At 41.1% G+C, this 19,835-nt stretch overlaps 1 protein-coding gene across 1 annotated transcript in view; it reads right to left on the reverse strand.

The window, feature by feature from the left end:
- Positions 1-19,835, reverse strand: part of FNDC3B (fibronectin type III domain containing 3B) — a 598,527-nt gene that overhangs the window by 168,059 nt on the left and 410,633 nt on the right. The window contains exons 13-16 of the mRNA XM_069727312.1: positions 16,085-16,256; positions 7,287-7,373; positions 4,693-4,831; positions 1,941-2,012 (exon numbers count right to left, since the gene is read on the reverse strand). Coding sequence (XP_069583413.1) covers positions 1,941-2,012; positions 4,693-4,831; positions 7,287-7,373; positions 16,085-16,256 — 470 coding nt within the window. The remainder of the gene's footprint in view (positions 1-1,940; positions 2,013-4,692; positions 4,832-7,286; positions 7,374-16,084; positions 16,257-19,835) is intronic.

Raw genomic sequence — 19,835 nt, forward strand, 5'->3', positions numbered from 1 at the left:
TACAGACTGCCAAAAGGCTTCAGAAATATGAAGTGTTCTATCGGCTAATGCAGTACTGAATACTGCTGATCCTGCTCCATTATTTTACTTTCCAAATGGTATATCGGCAAATTGCAATTTTCTAAGATCAGTCTTCAACATTATGAATGAAGTCATTAATTTCAGATCTCACCACTGTATATTAGATTATTTTAGTTTTAAGACGGCTAACACTTATAAGGATGAAATGCATATGATTCTGATGTACGTGAATAGAAAGTAAAGCCTAAGATTCCATCTATTATGTTCATTAGTATAGGATGATGTGACAGTATCAGCTTACTATACATTTAATAGAGGGGTTGATGATGTGCATCTTCTCGATCTATTGAGTTCACATTTAATTTTATTTTCTTCGAAGTCAAACCTCAAGAGAGAACAGACTTTAGGTTCTGATGGCCTGTTTCTTGGAATTCATTAGCGGTGCACAAGCAATCTTAACGGTGTAATTGGTAAGAAGTGACTCTATTGCTGTCTTCCATCCTGACTCTGCCGTGGCTCATCTGTTTGTGCAACGTTCCCTAACATTTCCCCATCCTTTCTGGAGATTTCTGATTAATGAATGGAAATTAATATACACAGTCTGTTTGTCAGTCAGACGTGGGTGACATTGGATAAACCGGATTTTTAAGGTTACAATATTTTATACTATGTGTAGAGGTTCCTGAAATTATATTTATTTAGTTTTAAAACCAATTATATAGACAATTCAATTTACTTCAAATAATGAAAAAAAATGTACGGTATGTTTCACCCAGATTGGCAATTACAGAAGAGGAAGATGCAGAAAGTAAGTGTGTTTAGACAATTTTGTAGCTTATTTTTGTGAAAAACTCTTGCAAAAAATATGTAAACACTGAATTTTTACCAAAATTTTGCATTAATTGCTGCAAACCCAAAACATTTAACAGATATACCCTAAATAGACAAAGTATAGCGGCCATATGCAATTTAGCTTTTGGCCAAATGTTCAATTGGCAGACAGCCATCTGTCCCGATACCCCATAGACATAAGAGCTCAGCTGAGCGCTCATGGGTTTTCAATGGAGAGAGGGGAGAAAGCTGCTGAAAACAAAAAGGATTAGGCATTCCAACTGCTCTAGCCTTCTCTCCCCTGACAGCAACTAGCAGGAGAGTCAGGAAGCCTCCATGCACATCAAATGGTTGATTGTCCCACAAAAGTTGAGAGGTTCCGATAGCGTTCTTTTAATGTGTATGACAGCCTTAAAGGGGTTGTTCAGTCTAGCATGACAAGTCTGCAGTCACTGTGCGTGACTGCAGACTAGTAACTATTCCCACAGCTGATCTACAAGGATTCGCCGATGTCTGCTCCAGTAACGGTGGTCAAGTATGCGATATGTATACTCCTACTAGACGGGCGCGGACTTGCTCAACACACTTATTTTGAGTGAGACCACATCCACTAGACGGGTTCTTCCCAGGAGTATGCATATCACATACTTCACCTCCATTCCCGCAGCAGACATTGGCGAATCCTCACAGAACACAGTGCGGCAGCTGGGAGTATTCACAAGTCAGCAGTTTCAAAAGAGTAACTGCACACTTTTCATTCTAAACCGGACAACCCCTTTAAGAGCGAGAACTGGGAAAAACACAATAGGTTCCACTAGAAATCTGGTCAATTGAAAATGTATTTAGACCATTTTTTTTTTCAATTATTATTGACAATTGTTGCATTTAAAGAGACTCCAGGGACCTAAATGTTAAGAACATACCGTAATCAATGGCCACAAACCTTTTATTGGGTTGACTTGCAGAGGCCACACACAGGCAATCAATATTCTTGTAGAGCAAAGGCAATTACATATTCGTGTTAGCGTTACAGAAATTCATATAAAATAACATACTACAGTCAAGAATGCAACTTTTTGCCAACACACCTTCAGAAGCCCCTTCAGAGATCTCCAAAAGGTATTTCAGTATTTCTGAGCCACCATTATCTTCGGGAGCATCTGGAAGAAAATCACTATGTGAATTCCCACTAAGAGATAGCGCTATTCTCTCTATCCTCTCTTTTTTGTATTTTTTTATTTTTTAACATTCAAAAACATAAAAACATTTTCGGTAAACCACAGTAAATAATAAGTCATAAAAAATAGTGACAATAACAGGGGTTAAGAGTAGTACAAAAAGGAAGAAGGAATATTGGGGTATACTTGAAGAAATGTAGAGATTAATAAGAAATTTGCATAATTGAGAAAAATGCAGTTATATAATATGAAGATATGTATGGTATAAACATTCTTATTATTATCTGATTAATGGTGCTCAAGTTTACAACGGTTAACATAATAAATTATAACGTTGTTCTGAATGAGGTGGAGTTTCATTTATTCCAGTATTCAAAAGATTTTTTATTCTTAGCATGGGATAATCAAGCCTTTTCTAAAGTGTATACAAGGTTCAGTTTGTTGGTCCATTCTGCCATGGAAGGGGAAACAATGTCGGAATTAAGGCAAACACCTCAACGCCAGCGCTCCATTGTTCCTGGCTGTTGTGTGGAGTAGATACATGTGGAGATGTTCTTAGAACAATCAAACCCATTACATGAGCTGGCAGAGCACGCAGGTGTAGAACTAAAAGAATTGTAAAATTATATCATCATAGCCCCGAGAAGCACTGCGCTTCCTTATTTTGGCCTGGCCTTGTATGTTCATACAGCCAGCCACCTCAATTTTTCTTATGTGACAGAGATGTTCAGCACTCTTCTAAAGTCTTGGCTATGGATGTAACATAAGATAAGTGGCGACAGCTGCATTGCTGGACAGCACAGAGGGCAGGTATGTACTCATCCGGATAACGAGGCGGCACTGGGGACCTACTGTCACTGCTATGCATAATTTCACATCCTGAATATTTCTGGATGAAGGTCGTCATGATGGAGAGGGGTCTCTGTCTGCAGCGTTAAAGGGGTAAATTCATCTCCTAGATCCTATCCCAATATGTAGTAGGCGTAATAATACATAGTAACATAGTTAGTAAGGCCGAAAAAAGACATTTGTCCATCCAGTTCAGCCTATATTCCATCATAATAAATCCCCAGATCTACGTCCTTATAATAATATTATAATATTATATATAATATAATATTAAAATAATATTAGCAAATAACAAATTAGAAATGTAGAATAGTTTTTCTGACTGATTATGTGTCTTTTTACTCATGTGCAATCATTTTAGGACATAAAGTATCCATGGTTACAACCACTAGCTAATTGTCACTATATCAGTGGTCGTAACCATGGATACCTATGGTCCTGCAATGCCTGCACATGGGTAAGGAGACATAGTGAATCAGGAAAACTATACTACATTTCTATCTGGAAATTAGAAATAGAAACTTGAAATAGATCACTCGGTTTGTAATGACTCTATATTATATACGAGTTTCACTTTTTGTATTGAAGAACTGAAATAAATTAACTTTTAGGTGATATTCTAATTCAGTGAGAAGCACTTGTATATGCCATTATTATTAGTAGTACACCTACTACCAGGGCCTGACTGGCCATTTGGCATTTCTGGCAAATGCCAGAAGGGCCTGTCTGGTTGTGGGCCGCCTTGTCTGCTACGTTGTTAACAGAATCAGTGTTCTCAAGTTACCCATACTGTTAAGAGTTGCGACGAAGCATAAAGTTGCTGACTCCGTCACTCACCCCAGCAGGCCACGGGTATTATTAGATATATTGGTCTTGTAGTAAATCTTGCTTTCCTCCATCCGGGGTAATATTAGTAATATATCCCATCTGGTGCTTGGTGACAGTGACAGCACGGGCCTGTACAATTTCAAATGCCAGGGCTGAATTTCAGTCCCAGTACGTACCTGCCTACTACATATTGGCAAAGGATCTTGGAGATGGGAAAACCTCTTTAAGGGTAAAGATGCATACACTGTGCAGCAGATTTCAAGCGCCAAGCAGCACTCTACTTTCCAACACATTCACAATAAATCATTTCATCATTATGCCACGATTTACAAAAAAAACAGTATTCGCTACAAGCAAAGTTCTGCATGTCGCCATATACAGCTCTTTATTAGCATCCCAAACTGTCAGGAGCAGCACTGCCAAGAGAAGACTGCAGGTCGCTTATCTGTGAGCTTGATAAGGCGGGTGTCTGTCTGAATATGAATGAGATTCCTTTTCATTTATTTCAGCGGACGTTTTCCCATTACAGACATTTATTAAAATGCTCCATCCGTCTTTATCTCTGCATGCGGTTACATTCTGTGTACTGGAGCAGAGTGTCTCCCAATTGCACCATATTAAGACAATAACTCTCCGGAGTGTCTCCTGTGCTGCTTGTTTTCAGTAGACAGTAAATGTCATCACGCAGTGACATTATACCAGAATATGATGCTTATACCATTAGGAAAGCATACACGGGGGGCTCCGTGGTTAGCACTGGGCTCAAATCCCACCAACATCTGCAAGGAGTTTGTATGTTCTCCCCGTGTTTGTGTGGATTTCCCCCAGGTTCTCTGATTTCCTCCCACATTCCAAAGACATACTGATAGGGAAATTAGATTGTGAGCCCCAATGGGGACATGTCTGTACAGTTCTGAGGAATATGATGGTGCTCTATAAGCAAGCAAAATAAATAATAAGGCATGGCTATCTAGCGTGTACTCACCCCACTGAACAGTGAAGCCATGAGCAGCAACAGCCCCATTAACCACAGGTCGAGATGGTGGACCCGGCCGGTCTGGACTTGTGGTGCAGACCAATATTTCGCTCGGACTGCTACTTCCTTCAACATTTGAGGCAATAAGCTGTAGTATAAGCAGCAATAGGAGACAATTACTTTAATGGGGACAATTAATAGTCAATGGTCCAGAAGGACTGTGAATAAAACGACCTTCATTACAACAAATGTCTTCTTGCTGTCCAGTATATGATCTTAAATAGGTCCCATATGATCTTATTAAAAGAATGGCAGGCGTAAAATATATAACAAATACAAATGTCATTATGGGGAATGAACAGAAAATACAAAATGAAGATCTAGCAAGATGCACAGGTACAACATTTGCTTTGGCAAGATCAAAATTATTCAACCCTTTTAGCTTTTTAGCAAAATGTACAAATCTTCTGTTTGCAATAAATCAAACAAGATCAAATTAAATTCCTCAATAATACTACAAATAAGAAATGGTTTCTCCAAATTAAACACAAATGCCACTTTAGTCCCTTCCGAATACATGAGGTAGATTTAAGTCATGTATTAGATCCCCTTCTTTGAAGAAGACTTGGAAATAGAGCATGCTTTCTTGCCAGCAGATGATGGCTGCGTTATTCAGTTGTCTGCCTCCAACAGCTGCGGGTGGAGTGGAATTGCGCCTGCTGCCGTTCACGTGTTAATTGACAGCTGTATTTAGGGTGCGTGAGCAGAGGGTCGAGCCGCTCCACACGCACATCATTTTCCACCCTATCGCAAATCAAACTTGCCATTAATACTCTGAGGTACCACCTGCCAGAGGGTGCAAAGCAGCCCCAGATCACCACCAGGCCCTGCCACGCTACACTATAGGGCAGATGTGTCAAACTGCATTCCTCGAGGGCCGCAAACAGGTCATGTTTTCAGGATTTCCTTGTATTGCACAGGTGATAATTTAATCACCTGCACAGAATGATTCCAGCACCTTGTGCAATACAAGGAAATCCTGAAAACATGACCTGTTTGCGGCCCTCGAGGAATGCAGTTTGACACCTCTGCTATAGGGTGTTCTTTTCAACATATGCGTCTTTCTCCTCCAGACCTATGCTCATCATTAGGCCCAGAAAGCTTGCCTTGTTCCACAGAACAGAATCCCAAAACTTCTGTGACTTATGTAAATGGCTGTGAACATACTGGATATGCTTTTCCTGTGCAATTGGGTCGGTAGAGCTGGATGTCTAGGAGTTTAGGCATGGAGACCTTCAGCGTTTAGTATGTGCCTTTCTATTCCTGCTGCTACCAAATCTTGGGTAGGTCTTTTGTAGCTACGCCAGGGTTTTTGACCACCCTTACCAGGAATCTGGGGCAGCCAGTTATAGCTTCCACTTTCTGCCCCCATAAGGTAGTGCACCCAGAACTTGTGAAATACGCTTCAAACTGCATCTCTGGGAACATTTAATGTTTTTGCTATCATTTTTATAATTTCCTTATTTGAGGAAGGCAATGATTTCATCTCTTCAGTAATATTTTGGGATTGTCAAGAGTAGTCCAAAAAAGTTAACTGAAGGCCATTGCACATGATGAATGCGCTATAATTCCTCAAGAATATTGCAAGAAGCTGTTTGCCTATGTATCAGGTCATAACAGCCAAAAGATGCTCTGCTAACTACTAAAATATACAAAATACAAAAAAATACAAAAGATTTGTAGGACTCCGGTCTGGCGCCCATGTTCGTAAACCAAGGCAACAGACAACTTGAATGCAGTCATCTTGGGCTTCTCTTCTGATTACGAGGCCCCTACGAAGTCATGACAAAGTGTGATATCTAGTAAACAGAAGAATCACCTGCAATGCCGGAGGGGGAAGTTCACAAGACCCCAAAAAGCTTGTTTTAATTGGCTTACTGAAAATCGTACAAAGTTTATAAATTTTACTAATAAATCTAATTTGCAGGAGGGGTTGAATAATTTTAACTACAACCATAGCTTTATAGACTTCACACACACTTCAGAAAATTGTGTAATAGCTGTCTACACATAACATTGCCTTATTTTAAACTATTATCCCAAGCCCAATACATCTTTTGCCTTATTTTATGATTTATACAGTAATTGCAACAATTAAAAAATAAAAAAAGAAATATCAATTATAAAAATGCATGTGTTGGGCAAAAGAAACGTTTTCTGTAACTGCAATAAAGCTTAAAAATAAAGAATTTTTAACTATCAACTAAAGAAGTTTGATTTGACATTTACCTCGTGACCAAATTTTATTCTCCTGTTGAAGCAGGTACACAACCTCATTAAATGTTTCACAAAAAATAACGATGCATGCACGGGATAATGGATTTTGCAATTTAAGATTCACATCAATTATTAAAATATCAAAATTATATATATATATATATATATATATATATATATATATATACACACACACACACACATATATATATATATATATATATATATATATATATCCCGCACACAATACTAAGATAGAAGAATAGATACCAAACAGCGCCATCTGCTGGCTCTCCGATTACTTTGGACCTTTTCAAAAGACTTACCCTAAATTTGTATTGTGTGCTTCTTTGGAGATTATTCACAGTACATGTTAACTCTTCTCCAGTGTACGCAGGTTGAAATACACTGTCCTGAAAGCAGAACACGACCAATCATGTCAGAAGTTTTATTAAAACAAACAAAATGCACATTTTTTAGCCCATTTACTTATTATAATACAGACATGGTATGGTATTGATGGATAGCATAATACATTTTAGGAACCTGCACAGACCAGCACTGTCAGTTGTCAATTTTATAGCAATTTGTACAGTTTACCTAATGGACAAGCAGCAGGGGCATCCCCCTGAGCCTCCATCACATACTTCTCCAGATAAGAACAACACAGAGCTAGGGGCTCCTTCCCTATCCCTAAAGGAAAGGGCCCCTAGCTATCCCTGCTCCTCGGATTACTTCTGATGGTGAAGATGCCCATGCCACGTGCCTAGCTGAGCTCTTTAAACAGCCCTTATCTCTCCCTTCTACCACCCATGGAAGTGGGGAGTTGTAGTGCATAACAATACAGAAATCAGACTAACAAGGGAAGAAGTACAAAGATAAATGAAAATACCAAACATAACAAAAATGCACTCACAAAACATCAGAAAAGAACACGGGGAAGTAAAGAAAGGAAAAAATCAATAGGAGAGGCTGAGGATACACATACAGACAAATCACCAAGCAATAGTCACCAGAACAACATTCCAAACGCCTTTTTCATCAACCAACACCTGCAACTCCCGAACCACGAATTATCAAACACTGGCAATCCCTGATAACCAGAGGCGTATATATAGCAGAGGGGAGTGGCCAACACTGAACAGCGTGAACCATCAAAGCAGGAAAGCTCCAGAAGCTCTCAACAGATTAATTCCTGCACTGCTAACAGAAACCTGTTTAATATTATGGTGAAGTGCTATCAATCAGTGCAGGAGTATGTGAAATCAGACACCATGGTCTTCTGGCCCCTCTCTGTCACAGTAAACCCATGACAAGCTATTTTTTTTTTTTAGGAGAAGCTTGGAAAACCTCATTTTTTTGTATAGGAACAATACAAATGAGACAATGGTGGTAAAAAGGACACAAGGACAAAAAATGGATGAAAAACAGATCCAACACATGCCTGAAAAACAGGCGAAAGAAAAAGGCTAACAAAAAACATCTGCAATATGTGACGTCTTGACTTGGTGTTATGGTGAAAAATACAAGTTTTAAAAGAGAATCTTTCAGTAGGTTTTTGCTATGAAATCTGACAGCAACGTGAGGTAGTAAATTACCTGCTCTTAGATAATTTGCTGGGTGCAGCAATTATAACAGCAATTATAATAGAGTCACAGATTTCTCTGATGAAGATCGAGCTCTGTTATAACCCCAATAACACCACCGATTAGCAGCTTTCTGTATACAATGCATAGTGACAGAGAGCTGCTAATCGGTGCTGGGTGTGTGGCTGGACTAGTATGCACTAGATCAGCTGTTCTGTAGTAATTATCTCCTGCTGACAAAACAGTGATTTTATGGAAACAGCAAAGTGAGTTACACATCACAGGAGATACAGGAAAGATATATATCTTGGTACCGTGTTAGCCAGAAGATAGAAAAATATTTAGAATTGAGAGTCCTCAGTGGTTGATACCTTTTAATAGCTAACTGAAAAGATGGTAACAAATTGCAAGCTTTCGAGACTATACAGGTCTCTTCATCAGGCAAAGACTAAAAGAAATTCTGAAGAATCACATATTTATGCACAACATAGCACAGAAAAAAAAAAAAAAAACATGGATAAGACAGGTGACATGAAGCAGAATTACCATGAGTGATAAGCAGTTATGTCCATAAATATTGGGTCAGTTCTTAGATAAGGAATGCTTTATTGTCCTCTGATTGGGGTCTGGTTCTGTTGTGATGACCCCTCATAGTCTGAGGGGCAAGTTCTTTAGTTGATGTAAAAAGACATATATCCACGTGACACATTCATTCCTCTTTTAGTCTTTTTACATCAACTAAGTAACTTGCCCCTCAGATATGGAATGAGAGATATACACCTCCTGCTCCAGCCTGAGCCTGTCCCTGCACTCCCTTAATGCCCTAAGTGGGTCCTTCCCTCCACTGCCATCAGGAACCTCGTCCCTTGCTGTCACCTCGCACTGCCCTGGCTAGTGCACTGGCCGACAAGGGCGCTAGCCTCACCACTGCAGATGGAACAACACAGGGGACAGAGACAGATGAGGAAAACACAACAAACTTAGCTTAATAGCCTTCTATGCTGCAAAGCACCGCACAGAAGAAAAAAGGCAACCAGACCACGAACTCCAAAATACCATCTGATTCACCACTGCAGCCAGAGAGCTCCTTACTCCAGGATTGGTCAACATAGATTGCTCTATCACCGACAGTCAGCTGATGCATCAGGTGACTATTTAAAGGATGATGTGAATGGTCACCACCCACATCAGCTGACCGAGCAACTCTGCAATTGCAGTACACTGCCAGCAGGAGAACCTGACATTAACCCCCACTGGAAAAAAAAGCTACATTAAAATCAAAGTGGAAACAGAGCTGCCACGCATTCAAAAATGGATCGTGACAGTGCCCCCCTTTCAATGAGGGGCCTCTGGACCCTCAACACCGGACCTCACTGGAAACGATATACGGTGAGGACGTCTCAATCCACTAGGGTTCACCTCTGCAGTCATCTGATCCTCAGGTTTACGGCAAATGCAGCTCAATGGAGATGGCAATAACGTAGGCTCCGGAGGCGCCACAAATCTCCAGAGCGCCGACCTGTGGAATAAGCTGTGAACGTGCAATACTGGGGGTAACTCTAGCTGGAAAGTCCCCGGGCTTAGAATGGCTGATACCCGATATGGCCGGAGAACTCCAGGTCCCAGTTGCTTACGTCCACCTGAAGTTTTTGGTGGACACCCACGTGTACTCAATGACACACAGGTCCAGACCTGAACATTTATTTCCAAGCATGCATTTGCCAAAGGATGGTGAACTCTGAGGAACCGACAACAGAGGCATCCCCTCTGTATCACCAAACTCATACCTTCACTACATACAGAGGGAACCACCATCCCCTGATCCCTCCGCCTGGGAGGACCGACAGCTGATGCATCAGGTGACTATTTAAAGGATGGTGTCAGTGGTCACCACCCACATCAGCTGACCGAGCAACTCTGCAATTGCAGTACACTGCCAGCAGGGGAAACTGACATTAACCCCCACTGACCTGAAAGGAAAAACGCTACATTTAAATCAAAGTGGAACCAGAGCTGCCATGCATCCAAAAATGGATCGTGACAACACTGTAAGGTCCAATGACTCTTACTCTTTCAGTAAGGAAGGCAGCCTTGCCACGGGTTCAGGATGCAGCCTAGTTTAGTGCAACATGCAGCACAGACCATGGGTGGGCCGTGCTGCTGGTTATCATCAAAATTCTCTAAACGAGTAATTGAGAAAAAAAAGAATATACTGAAGAATCCAGTACTATATCAGTTTTTCTTTTGAAAGTAGAGTACACTTTAAAAGGTCAGCCACCTCTTCTTGGACAGACTCAAATCTCTGTTCCAAAGATTTCTTGCTCCTTATGATACTTCTGGTCTTTTATTATGGTTCAGACCTTTGGCTGGATATTATAGGTTCACAAAATCTTATCATAGCTCTTGGCTGTATGAAGCCGTAATAGACAATATTGTACCAATGTGGACCACAGAATTCACATGTACAGTAGATATTTTTGCCATGGACTCCATAAATAATGTGTCATGTTCCATCACATGCTGTATGAAGAAGGTAGGGCAGATTACAGTGCACATGGCTATGTATGTCAGTCCCATAGACACACAATAGAATGTAAGTGATCATGTACAACCATGGCCCACCATTCAATCCAGATCACAATGAAGAAGAATAGGAGTTTGGGACCTATGTTCTACTCCTTAGTGAGGCTCCCAGGGGATCCTGATAAATCGTATTTTACACAAAATAGGTGATAAATATCTAATTCCATCATCCATCTATGAATTGCAAGGGTTATCATTATCATTTAGAAACAGAAATAAATCTTCCAGTCCACATCATATTTATCAGATATTATGCCATACAAATGACTATCTTTAAAAATAAAGTGAGCTTGTAGGGCTTATCTCTTACAATTCGTCTCTAGGTTATAAAGTAGTCAATGATTTACTGCTTCATCATATGTAGCTTTTTCCCAGTCCTGTCTTGTACATTAAATTGATGTTTCCAGTGCACTGAACTGGCTACGTGCACAGATGACGGAGTGACTGATGGAGGTAAAAACAGACGTGTAGCAGGTAGATACTATCCGTACGGCAGCTACCTTGGTTCTTTATACCGTAGAAATAAAAACGTCTGTAATGACCACGCGGACAATTTGGGAACCCAGATCCAGAACTAGAGTACAAGGAAATGATCTAATATTTCATCCAAAGTAGTGTCAAAGCAGAAGCGCACTTTCATGGAGTTTTCTATTCATGTGTATATAAAAACTGCCACAACGCTTTTTATATTCCCAACATTTTTAGGATCTCTGCTTGCTGTCAGCGACAGGAAACATTCTTTGTTTATAGGTTGAAAACTTATGTGTGGCCTATTACAATGTCCGAATTTGCTGATGTAACTAAGTACAGCAGTCCCTTCATTTTCTTGATCCAATTCGGTACCAGGGGTCGGATTGCCACAGAGGGATGCGTTATTGCTTTATACCTGAGGCCATGATTGTAGGGGCATATTTTATATTGGTCAAAATGGTCTAACTCTTCCACACTGCAAACAGACTAGACCGTCTTACAATGTGCTGGATTAATCAGTGGTTTGGGTGGTTTGATAAATCTGCCCAATTTTAAGACTGTCTTATCTAAGTTCTATTTCTGGTAGCAGATGTCTCATCGAGAAAACTGGAGCACCAGGCCAAGTTAGTATTCTTGTGTATGGGGGATTGCCGTCACCTGAGCAATAATGTGTATACCAGCTTTAGGATTCATCACCATCATGCTTGAGTCCTACAGCTCTGAAGGATATGTACTTCTTGGTGGTGATGGCAGCTATGTTACTCAGTATCTTCAAGAAAAATAGTACGAATATATATAGCTGTTGAAACTTGTACAACAAGAAAACATGATGTACAGTCGTGGCCAAAAGTGTTGGCACCCTTGAAATTGTCCCAGAAAATGAAGCCTTTCTCCCAGTATTTTTGTCAGGCCCATTTTTGTGGTTTTGACAAAGGTGTTCAATTGGCTGGGGGGGTTGTGTTCGAACGCACACAAAGGAAATAAACATGTGTATAACAAAACATCTGTAATTGCAATACATTTCAGAGATAAATACTTAATTTTCTGGAACAATTTTCAATGGTGCCAACACTTTCAACCATGATTTTATTTTGTATACAGTTGCCCCTTAGAACTCTATGCGAACATTGCAGCATATAGTTGTGTACTCTATTTATTATACAAGCATTTATGTCAGATGTATGAAGGCGTTATCCATCCACAGCCACCAAACTCTATTAGACACTTCTGGTCTTAAATATTATCTTTAAGACTAGATGAAGCAATATTGATGCAAAACGGAAAAAAACACAGCACCTAAATAGCTATTAAAAAAACTCTCAATATTTTATTTCTTCAGGTTTATAACATGTCATAGGTCATTTCCAGAAATAACCAGGTAGCAGCATCACTGATGCGCTTCACGCTAAACCTATCAGGATGTTGTTAATGATTTATTATGCCATCATCTCCACCTCCCTTTTGCATTCATTCCGGTTCAGAAGGCTGCGTTGCGACCATTCGATACCAGTGAGGTAAGAAACTTTCTTATACACTGCTCAAAAAAATAAAAAAGAGAACACAAACAACACAATGTAACTCCAAGTCAATCACACTTCTGTGAAATCAACCTGTCCAGTTATGAAGCAACAATCATTGTGCATCAATTTATCCTGCTGTTGTGCAAATGGAACGGTCAACAGGTAGAAATGATAGGCAATTAGCAAGACAACCCCTATAAAAGAGTGGTTCTGCAGGTGGGGACCACAAACCATTTCTCTGTTCTCATCCTTTTTGTCAGTTTTGGTCACTTTTACATTTTGTCATTGCTCTCACCCCTACAGGTACAGTTGTGCTCAAAAGTTTACATACCTCGGCAGAATTTTTGCTTTCTTGGCCTTTTTTCAGAGAATATGAATGATAACACCAAAACTTTTTCTCCACTCATGGTCAGTGGTTGGGTGAAGCCATTTATTGTAAAACGACTGTGTTTTCTCTTTTTAAATCCTAATGAAAACTCAAAAGATCCAAATGACCCTGATCACAAGTTCACATACCCTGGAAATTTTGGCCTGATAGCATGCACAGAAGTTGACACAAATGGGTTTGAATGGCTACTAAAGGTAACAATCCTTACCTGTGACCTGTTTGCTTGTAATCCAAGTGTGTGCATAAAAGCTGAGTGAGTTTCTGTGATCCAGACAGACTCTTGCATCTTTCATCCAGCCACTGATGTTTCTGGATTGTGAGTCATGGGGAAAGTGAAAGAATTGTCAACGGATCTACGGGAAAAGGTAGTTGAACTGTATAAAACAGGAAAGGGGTACAAAAAGATATCCAAGGAATTGATATTGACTGTTGACAGCATCCAAACTGTGATTAACAAATGGAAAATCAGGGGTTCTGTAAAAACAAAACCATGGTCAGGTAGACCAACAATAATGTCATCCACAACTGCCAGGAAAATAGTTCGGGATGCAAAGCAAAACCCACAAATAACATCAGTTGAAATACAGTACTCTCTGAAAACTAGCGGTGTGGCTGTTTCAAGATGCACAATAAGGAGGCACTTGAAGAAAAATATGCTGCATGGTTGAGTCACCAGAACAAAGCCATTACTGTGCAAATGTCACAAAGTATCTTGCCTACAATATGCAAAACAGCACAGAGACAAGCCTCAAAACTTCTGGAACAAGGTAATTTGGAGTGATGAGACCAAAATTGAACTTTTTGACCACAACCGTAAACATTACATTTGGAGAGAGGTCCACAAGGTCTATGATGAAAGGAACACAATTCCTATTGTAAAGCATAGAGGTGGATTGCTGATGATTTGGGGAGTTATGAGCTACAGAGGCACAGGAAACTTGATCAAAGTTGAAGGAAAGATGAATGCAGCACATTATCAGCAAATATTGGAGGCAAATATGCACTCATCAGCCGGGAAACTGCACATGGGACATACTTAGATGCTCCAACATGTCAATGATCCAAAATACAAGGCCAAGACCACCTGTCTTTGACTACTGAAGAACTAAGTGAAGGTTCTGGAGTGGTCATCTCTGTCTCCTGACCTCAATATCATTGAGCCACTCTGTGGAGATCTCAAGTGCACAGTTCATGATAGACAGCCCAGGAATTTACAGGAACTGGAGGCTTTTTGCCAAGAAGAGTTGGTAGCTTTACCATCTGAGAAAATAAAGAACCTCAACCACAACTACCACAAAAGACTTCAAGCTGTTATTGATGTTAAGAGTGGGCAAAACACGGTATTAATTAATGGGGTATGTGATCTTTTGATCAGGATCATTTGGATGTTTTGTGTTGTCATTAGGATTTGAAAAGAGAAAACACAGTTGTTTCACAATAAATGGCTTCACCCAACCACTAATCAGAACCGTGAGTGTAGAAAAATATTCTCTGAAAAAAGGCCAAGAAAGTAAAAATTCTGCCGTGGATGTAAACTTTTCAGCACAACTGTCCAGTAGCATGAGGCGATGTCCACAACACACAGTTGCTACGGTAGTGCAGCTCATCCAGGATGGCAAATCAATGTAAGCTGTGGCAAGAAGGGTATTCGTGTCTGTAAGCACAGTGTCCAGAGCATGAAGCAAGATACCAGCAGAAAGTTCAGAACACCAGGAGACGTGAAGGGGACCGTAGGCGGAAAGGAGGAACAGGAAGGGCAGTGCCAGAGCCCTGCAAAATGATCTCCAGCAGGCTACTAACATTCATGTGTCTGCTCAAACTGTCAGTAACAAACTCCATGAGGGTGGTATGAGGGCCCGATGTCTACAAGTGGGTGTTGCGCTTACAGTCCAACAACGTGGAGAGCGATTGGCATTTGGCAGTTTTGATATTAGTGCTCTGTGCTCTTTATGGATGAGAGAGCAGGTTCACTCTGAGCACATTATAGACGTGACAGAGTCTGGAGACGTTATGGGGAACATTCTGCTGCCTGCAACATCCTCCATCATGACTGGTTTGGCAGTGGGTCAGTAATGTTGTAGTGAGGCATTTCTTTGGAGGGCCACATAGCCCTCCCAAAATACCATGACTACCATTAAGTACCAGGATGAGATCCTCAGACCTATTTTGATGCAGGGTGTCTTATGATGCATGACAATGCTAGGCATCATGTGGTTGAAGTGTGTCAGCAATTAATTTTGATTTACATTGATCATTTTTATGCTTTATTGTTTCAAAGCATTCCACTATGTAATAAATAAAGATTTGCAACAGGAATATTTCAGTGATAACTAGGAAGTGGTATTTTAGTGTTCCCTTTATTTTTTTGAGCTGTGTATATACTAGATGAACCAGTATAAGGTAAAAAAACAAAATGACACAATTGAAAAGCATATTGGCATTACAATAATTGTGCAGTCCTAAAGTGGAAACAACTGGATGAAAGTCATTTTTACTGACAGTGACTGGCAACATTTGTAAATCAATAATTTATTCAGGGTGAAAATCACAAGAAACAAAGCCAGCGATTTACATACGGTGTCCTCCAGAATCTCCAAAGTGTATGAAATGACCTCTTCTGGAAAACATCCATCTGGCCTTGTCCAGTGGAGACTTATCCACGTAATTCCAGCTCTAATAAGCTTCGGTGCTGCGGGTGTAGGAGGGATGTTGCCTGATGTGTAGTACACAACCTCTTGGCTGTACTCACTATGAATAGACAAGAGACACATGAATGAATTGGTTGTTTACTATACGTTCCCTAATGAAATCAACAGTTTATTTAATTATGGTGGTTTACTCAACGCTGCAATCTGGGACATCAAATTCAATCTACCCTTCCAAAGTAACCAGTCCTGGAAATACACCTCATCCTGACAAGTGAGGCAATGTTCCATCAGAGACACAAGAAACTGACTATACTTGGTTCATACAAATACTCTTCTACTGCTTGGGATAATATTTGGATGTTTCCTATTTACTGATCTCTTAATACACTCAGCAAAATATTGTATATAAATATATAAAAAATATTCCCAAAAATGTGCCACAAGTCAACACTCTTCAACTACATTAGCTATTGTTGAATGCTTATAAGCAAATTTCATTTTTCAATGAACAGGCAGTGCAGGTCAGCATACAATGCACTATAACAAGTGACGTTCTAGGACAGTGGTCTTCAACCTTTCCTACCTTGAGAGCCACATACAGTCTTGAGAGATGGTTGCGGGCCACAATCAAACCCTCCTCCTACTTCCCAGTAGTAACACCTAGAGCCCCCATTATCAGTATAATGAAAGAAAAAGCTTTCAAATAGAAAGTATACAACACATTATTACATCTAACTTCAAGTATCCCTCAGAACTAGCAGTATCATCCATCTTCAGCTTACCATATTTGTCATCCCCATGCCTCTGCCATTATATGTGTGCATTCCGATCTGTTCTTCTGTACAGGGCTACTCCCCAACTTCAATATCTGGAGGCCTTCTGTTCATAGTTGTTTGCTACACCTGGTGCTAATGCACCCAGGTGGCAGACAGTCGAAAGCCATACGACATGGTCTTGTGAGTCGCATATGGTGCCCAAGCCACAGGGTGGCAACCCCAGCTCTAGGACCTCTACACGCGTGCACAGGTACAAGGTGGTAGTGCTCTATATTTTTAACTACTCAGGGGCGTCACTAGTGGCAAATATTTGGGGCTCAGGCCCCGTACATCTTGGCAGGAACCCCAGATCTTCTGAGACTGCCGCAGTGAACTGTGTCAGCATCAACATGACGCCGGCACAGTTCAATCCTGTGACAGAGCAAACATGAATTCCCTGCCGTATCACTGTCAGTCTCCTTGTAAACCGCAGACTGTGGCTTACGAGACATCAGCGTGCTCATACAGGGTGGCGCTATGATGTCATTTTATTACGTCACTCTGCAGATATGTATTTAGGAGTATGGGGACGCCGCTGTGACCTGCTCGGACTGCATCCACCTCACCACCTCTTTCATTACTCAGGTAAATAGTGCATTCCTACCCCTCATTATAGATCTAATGCTATGGGTATCAGTACATATAAGGCCATACCAACCATACATATGAGTACAATACATTATTGACCATTTAGTACATCTATACCATATCTTATGTTTATGACCTAACACGTATTGTTGTAGTTAGCTGTATTATATTGCTCCATTCCTCATTTACAGTCTTTACGTCTAATATGTCAGTATGCCGCTATATATTTTCTCTTGGTTAACTCTGCTATTATGGGAACTCTAGTCTAGCATCATACTAAATATATGTGGGGACCATCATACTATAAATATGGGACTGTAGGGAACATCATACTACATATGGGGCTGTGCAGACCATCATACTATATATATGGGACTGTAGGGAACATCATACTACATATGGGGCTGTGCAGACCATCATATTATATATGGGACTGTAGGGAACATCATACTACATATGGGGCTGTGCAGACCATCATATTATATATGGGACTGTGGGGAATACCATACTCTATATGGGGCTGTGGGAACCATCATACTATATATGGGGCTGTGGGAACCATCATGTGGTATATGGGGCTGTGAGGACCATCATGTTGCATATGGTGCTGTGGGGACCATCATATTCTACAGTATATGGGGCTTTGGGGATGTCACGGGTGTGTTAGTGGCTGCAGATAGTCGCACTGCATCTAGCTGCAGAAGGTTTCAGCGGAAGGCTTTGCAGACTCCTTCCTAGCCCTTCTGACTTTAGGACCCAGTGGCAACCTCCCCCGTCTCTAGCTGACACACCTGGACAGGGGTGTTTATAACTACCAGCTTGATGCTGGGAGTTGTCGATCTTTCCATTTCCAGGTTGAGGATTGGAGCTATAGCAGTCGGCTATCTTCCTCTTTGGTGTTTGGAGGACGCCTGTGATTCTCTCTGAATCTACTCAAGATAATTGTTCCCCTTGTTTGTGTATCCCATCTGTCTTTTCAAGTAGTGGGGACTGACAAGAGCACATCCTGCCCCCTTCTCTATGAAGGGCTTATTGTCAGGGTCAAAACAAGGGTTAGGTATCCTGCTCAGCTATAGGTGCAAAGCCTATATTAGGGAGGCTTAGAGCAGACAGGGTGATGTTAGAAATGCCTAGGGGTCTCCACTCCCTCCTTCCATAGTGTTAGGTCCCCTTCCCCTTATCTCTTCGTGTTGCACTTAGTCTTTCCTACACCGTGCGTGACAAGGGACCATCAATGTTATATATGGGGCTGTGGGGACCATCACACTATATATATGGGGCTCTGGGTACCATCATACTATATATGGTGCTGTGAGGACCATCATACTATATATAGGGGGTTGTGGAGACATCATGCTATTTGTGGGGAGCTGTGAGCACCATCATAGTATATATGGGAAACTGTAGCACCTCATACTATATTTACGGAGCAGTGGGGACATCATATTGTATATAGGGGCTATGTAGCCATTTTACTATATATAGGGAGCTATGGGGTCCTCAATGTGTAATACAGGGCTTTGGTGCCATCATATTTTGTATTGGGGGCTGTAGGACCATCATACTGTATATACAGAACTGTGCTGGCACTCAAATGATATTATTTGTTAGAAAAGGGAGCATTAATAGTTTTGATAGGGGCACTCAGGTTCCATTTTTTTAGGGGTGGGGGCATTGTTAACTTTAACTGGACACTCAAAAGTATTTGTTGTTGGAAGGGGACACTTGGGATATTATATCCTTTAAAGTAGCATACAGGCCTTTCTATGTAGCACAGTAGGGGCATTAATACTTTCTATGGGGCACTTTTTGTTTTCTGGGGGATGTAATTGGAGCACTCCCAGACACAGGGCCACGCGTTTCGGTACCGGGCCTCTCTGGTTCGGTTCTGAGGCTGTCACGGTGGCTAAACCCGGTCCGCGACCCTGCTAAGGGGCGTCCAATAAAGGTGGTACAGTCTGTCAGGGATTCGTGACGCCACCTGTGGTGTTCGGTCAGGGTGACCGACGCTGCTGTGGGGTCCGCTGGGGTGATGGAATCGCAGCTGGATGGTATACCTTCCCACAGGTGAAGTATGTCCCCAGGGCTTCCCAGTAAGGCAGATGGTGATAGTGTGAGGTGCAGTCAATAACGAGGACACAAGGTTGCAGTCTCTTTACCTCTTTACTGAAGACTTCAGGATCCTCAATCCAGAGCACATTTAACAGGGCTATCAGAGACAGGCCGGCCTGATGGGCACTTCCAGAGTTTCCCTCGCAGATGGAAATCGTTGCCCA

This window comes from Ranitomeya imitator, chromosome 5 (assembly GCF_032444005.1).
Source record: "Ranitomeya imitator isolate aRanImi1 chromosome 5, aRanImi1.pri, whole genome shotgun sequence".
Taxonomy (NCBI): domain Eukaryota; kingdom Metazoa; phylum Chordata; class Amphibia; order Anura; family Dendrobatidae; genus Ranitomeya; species Ranitomeya imitator.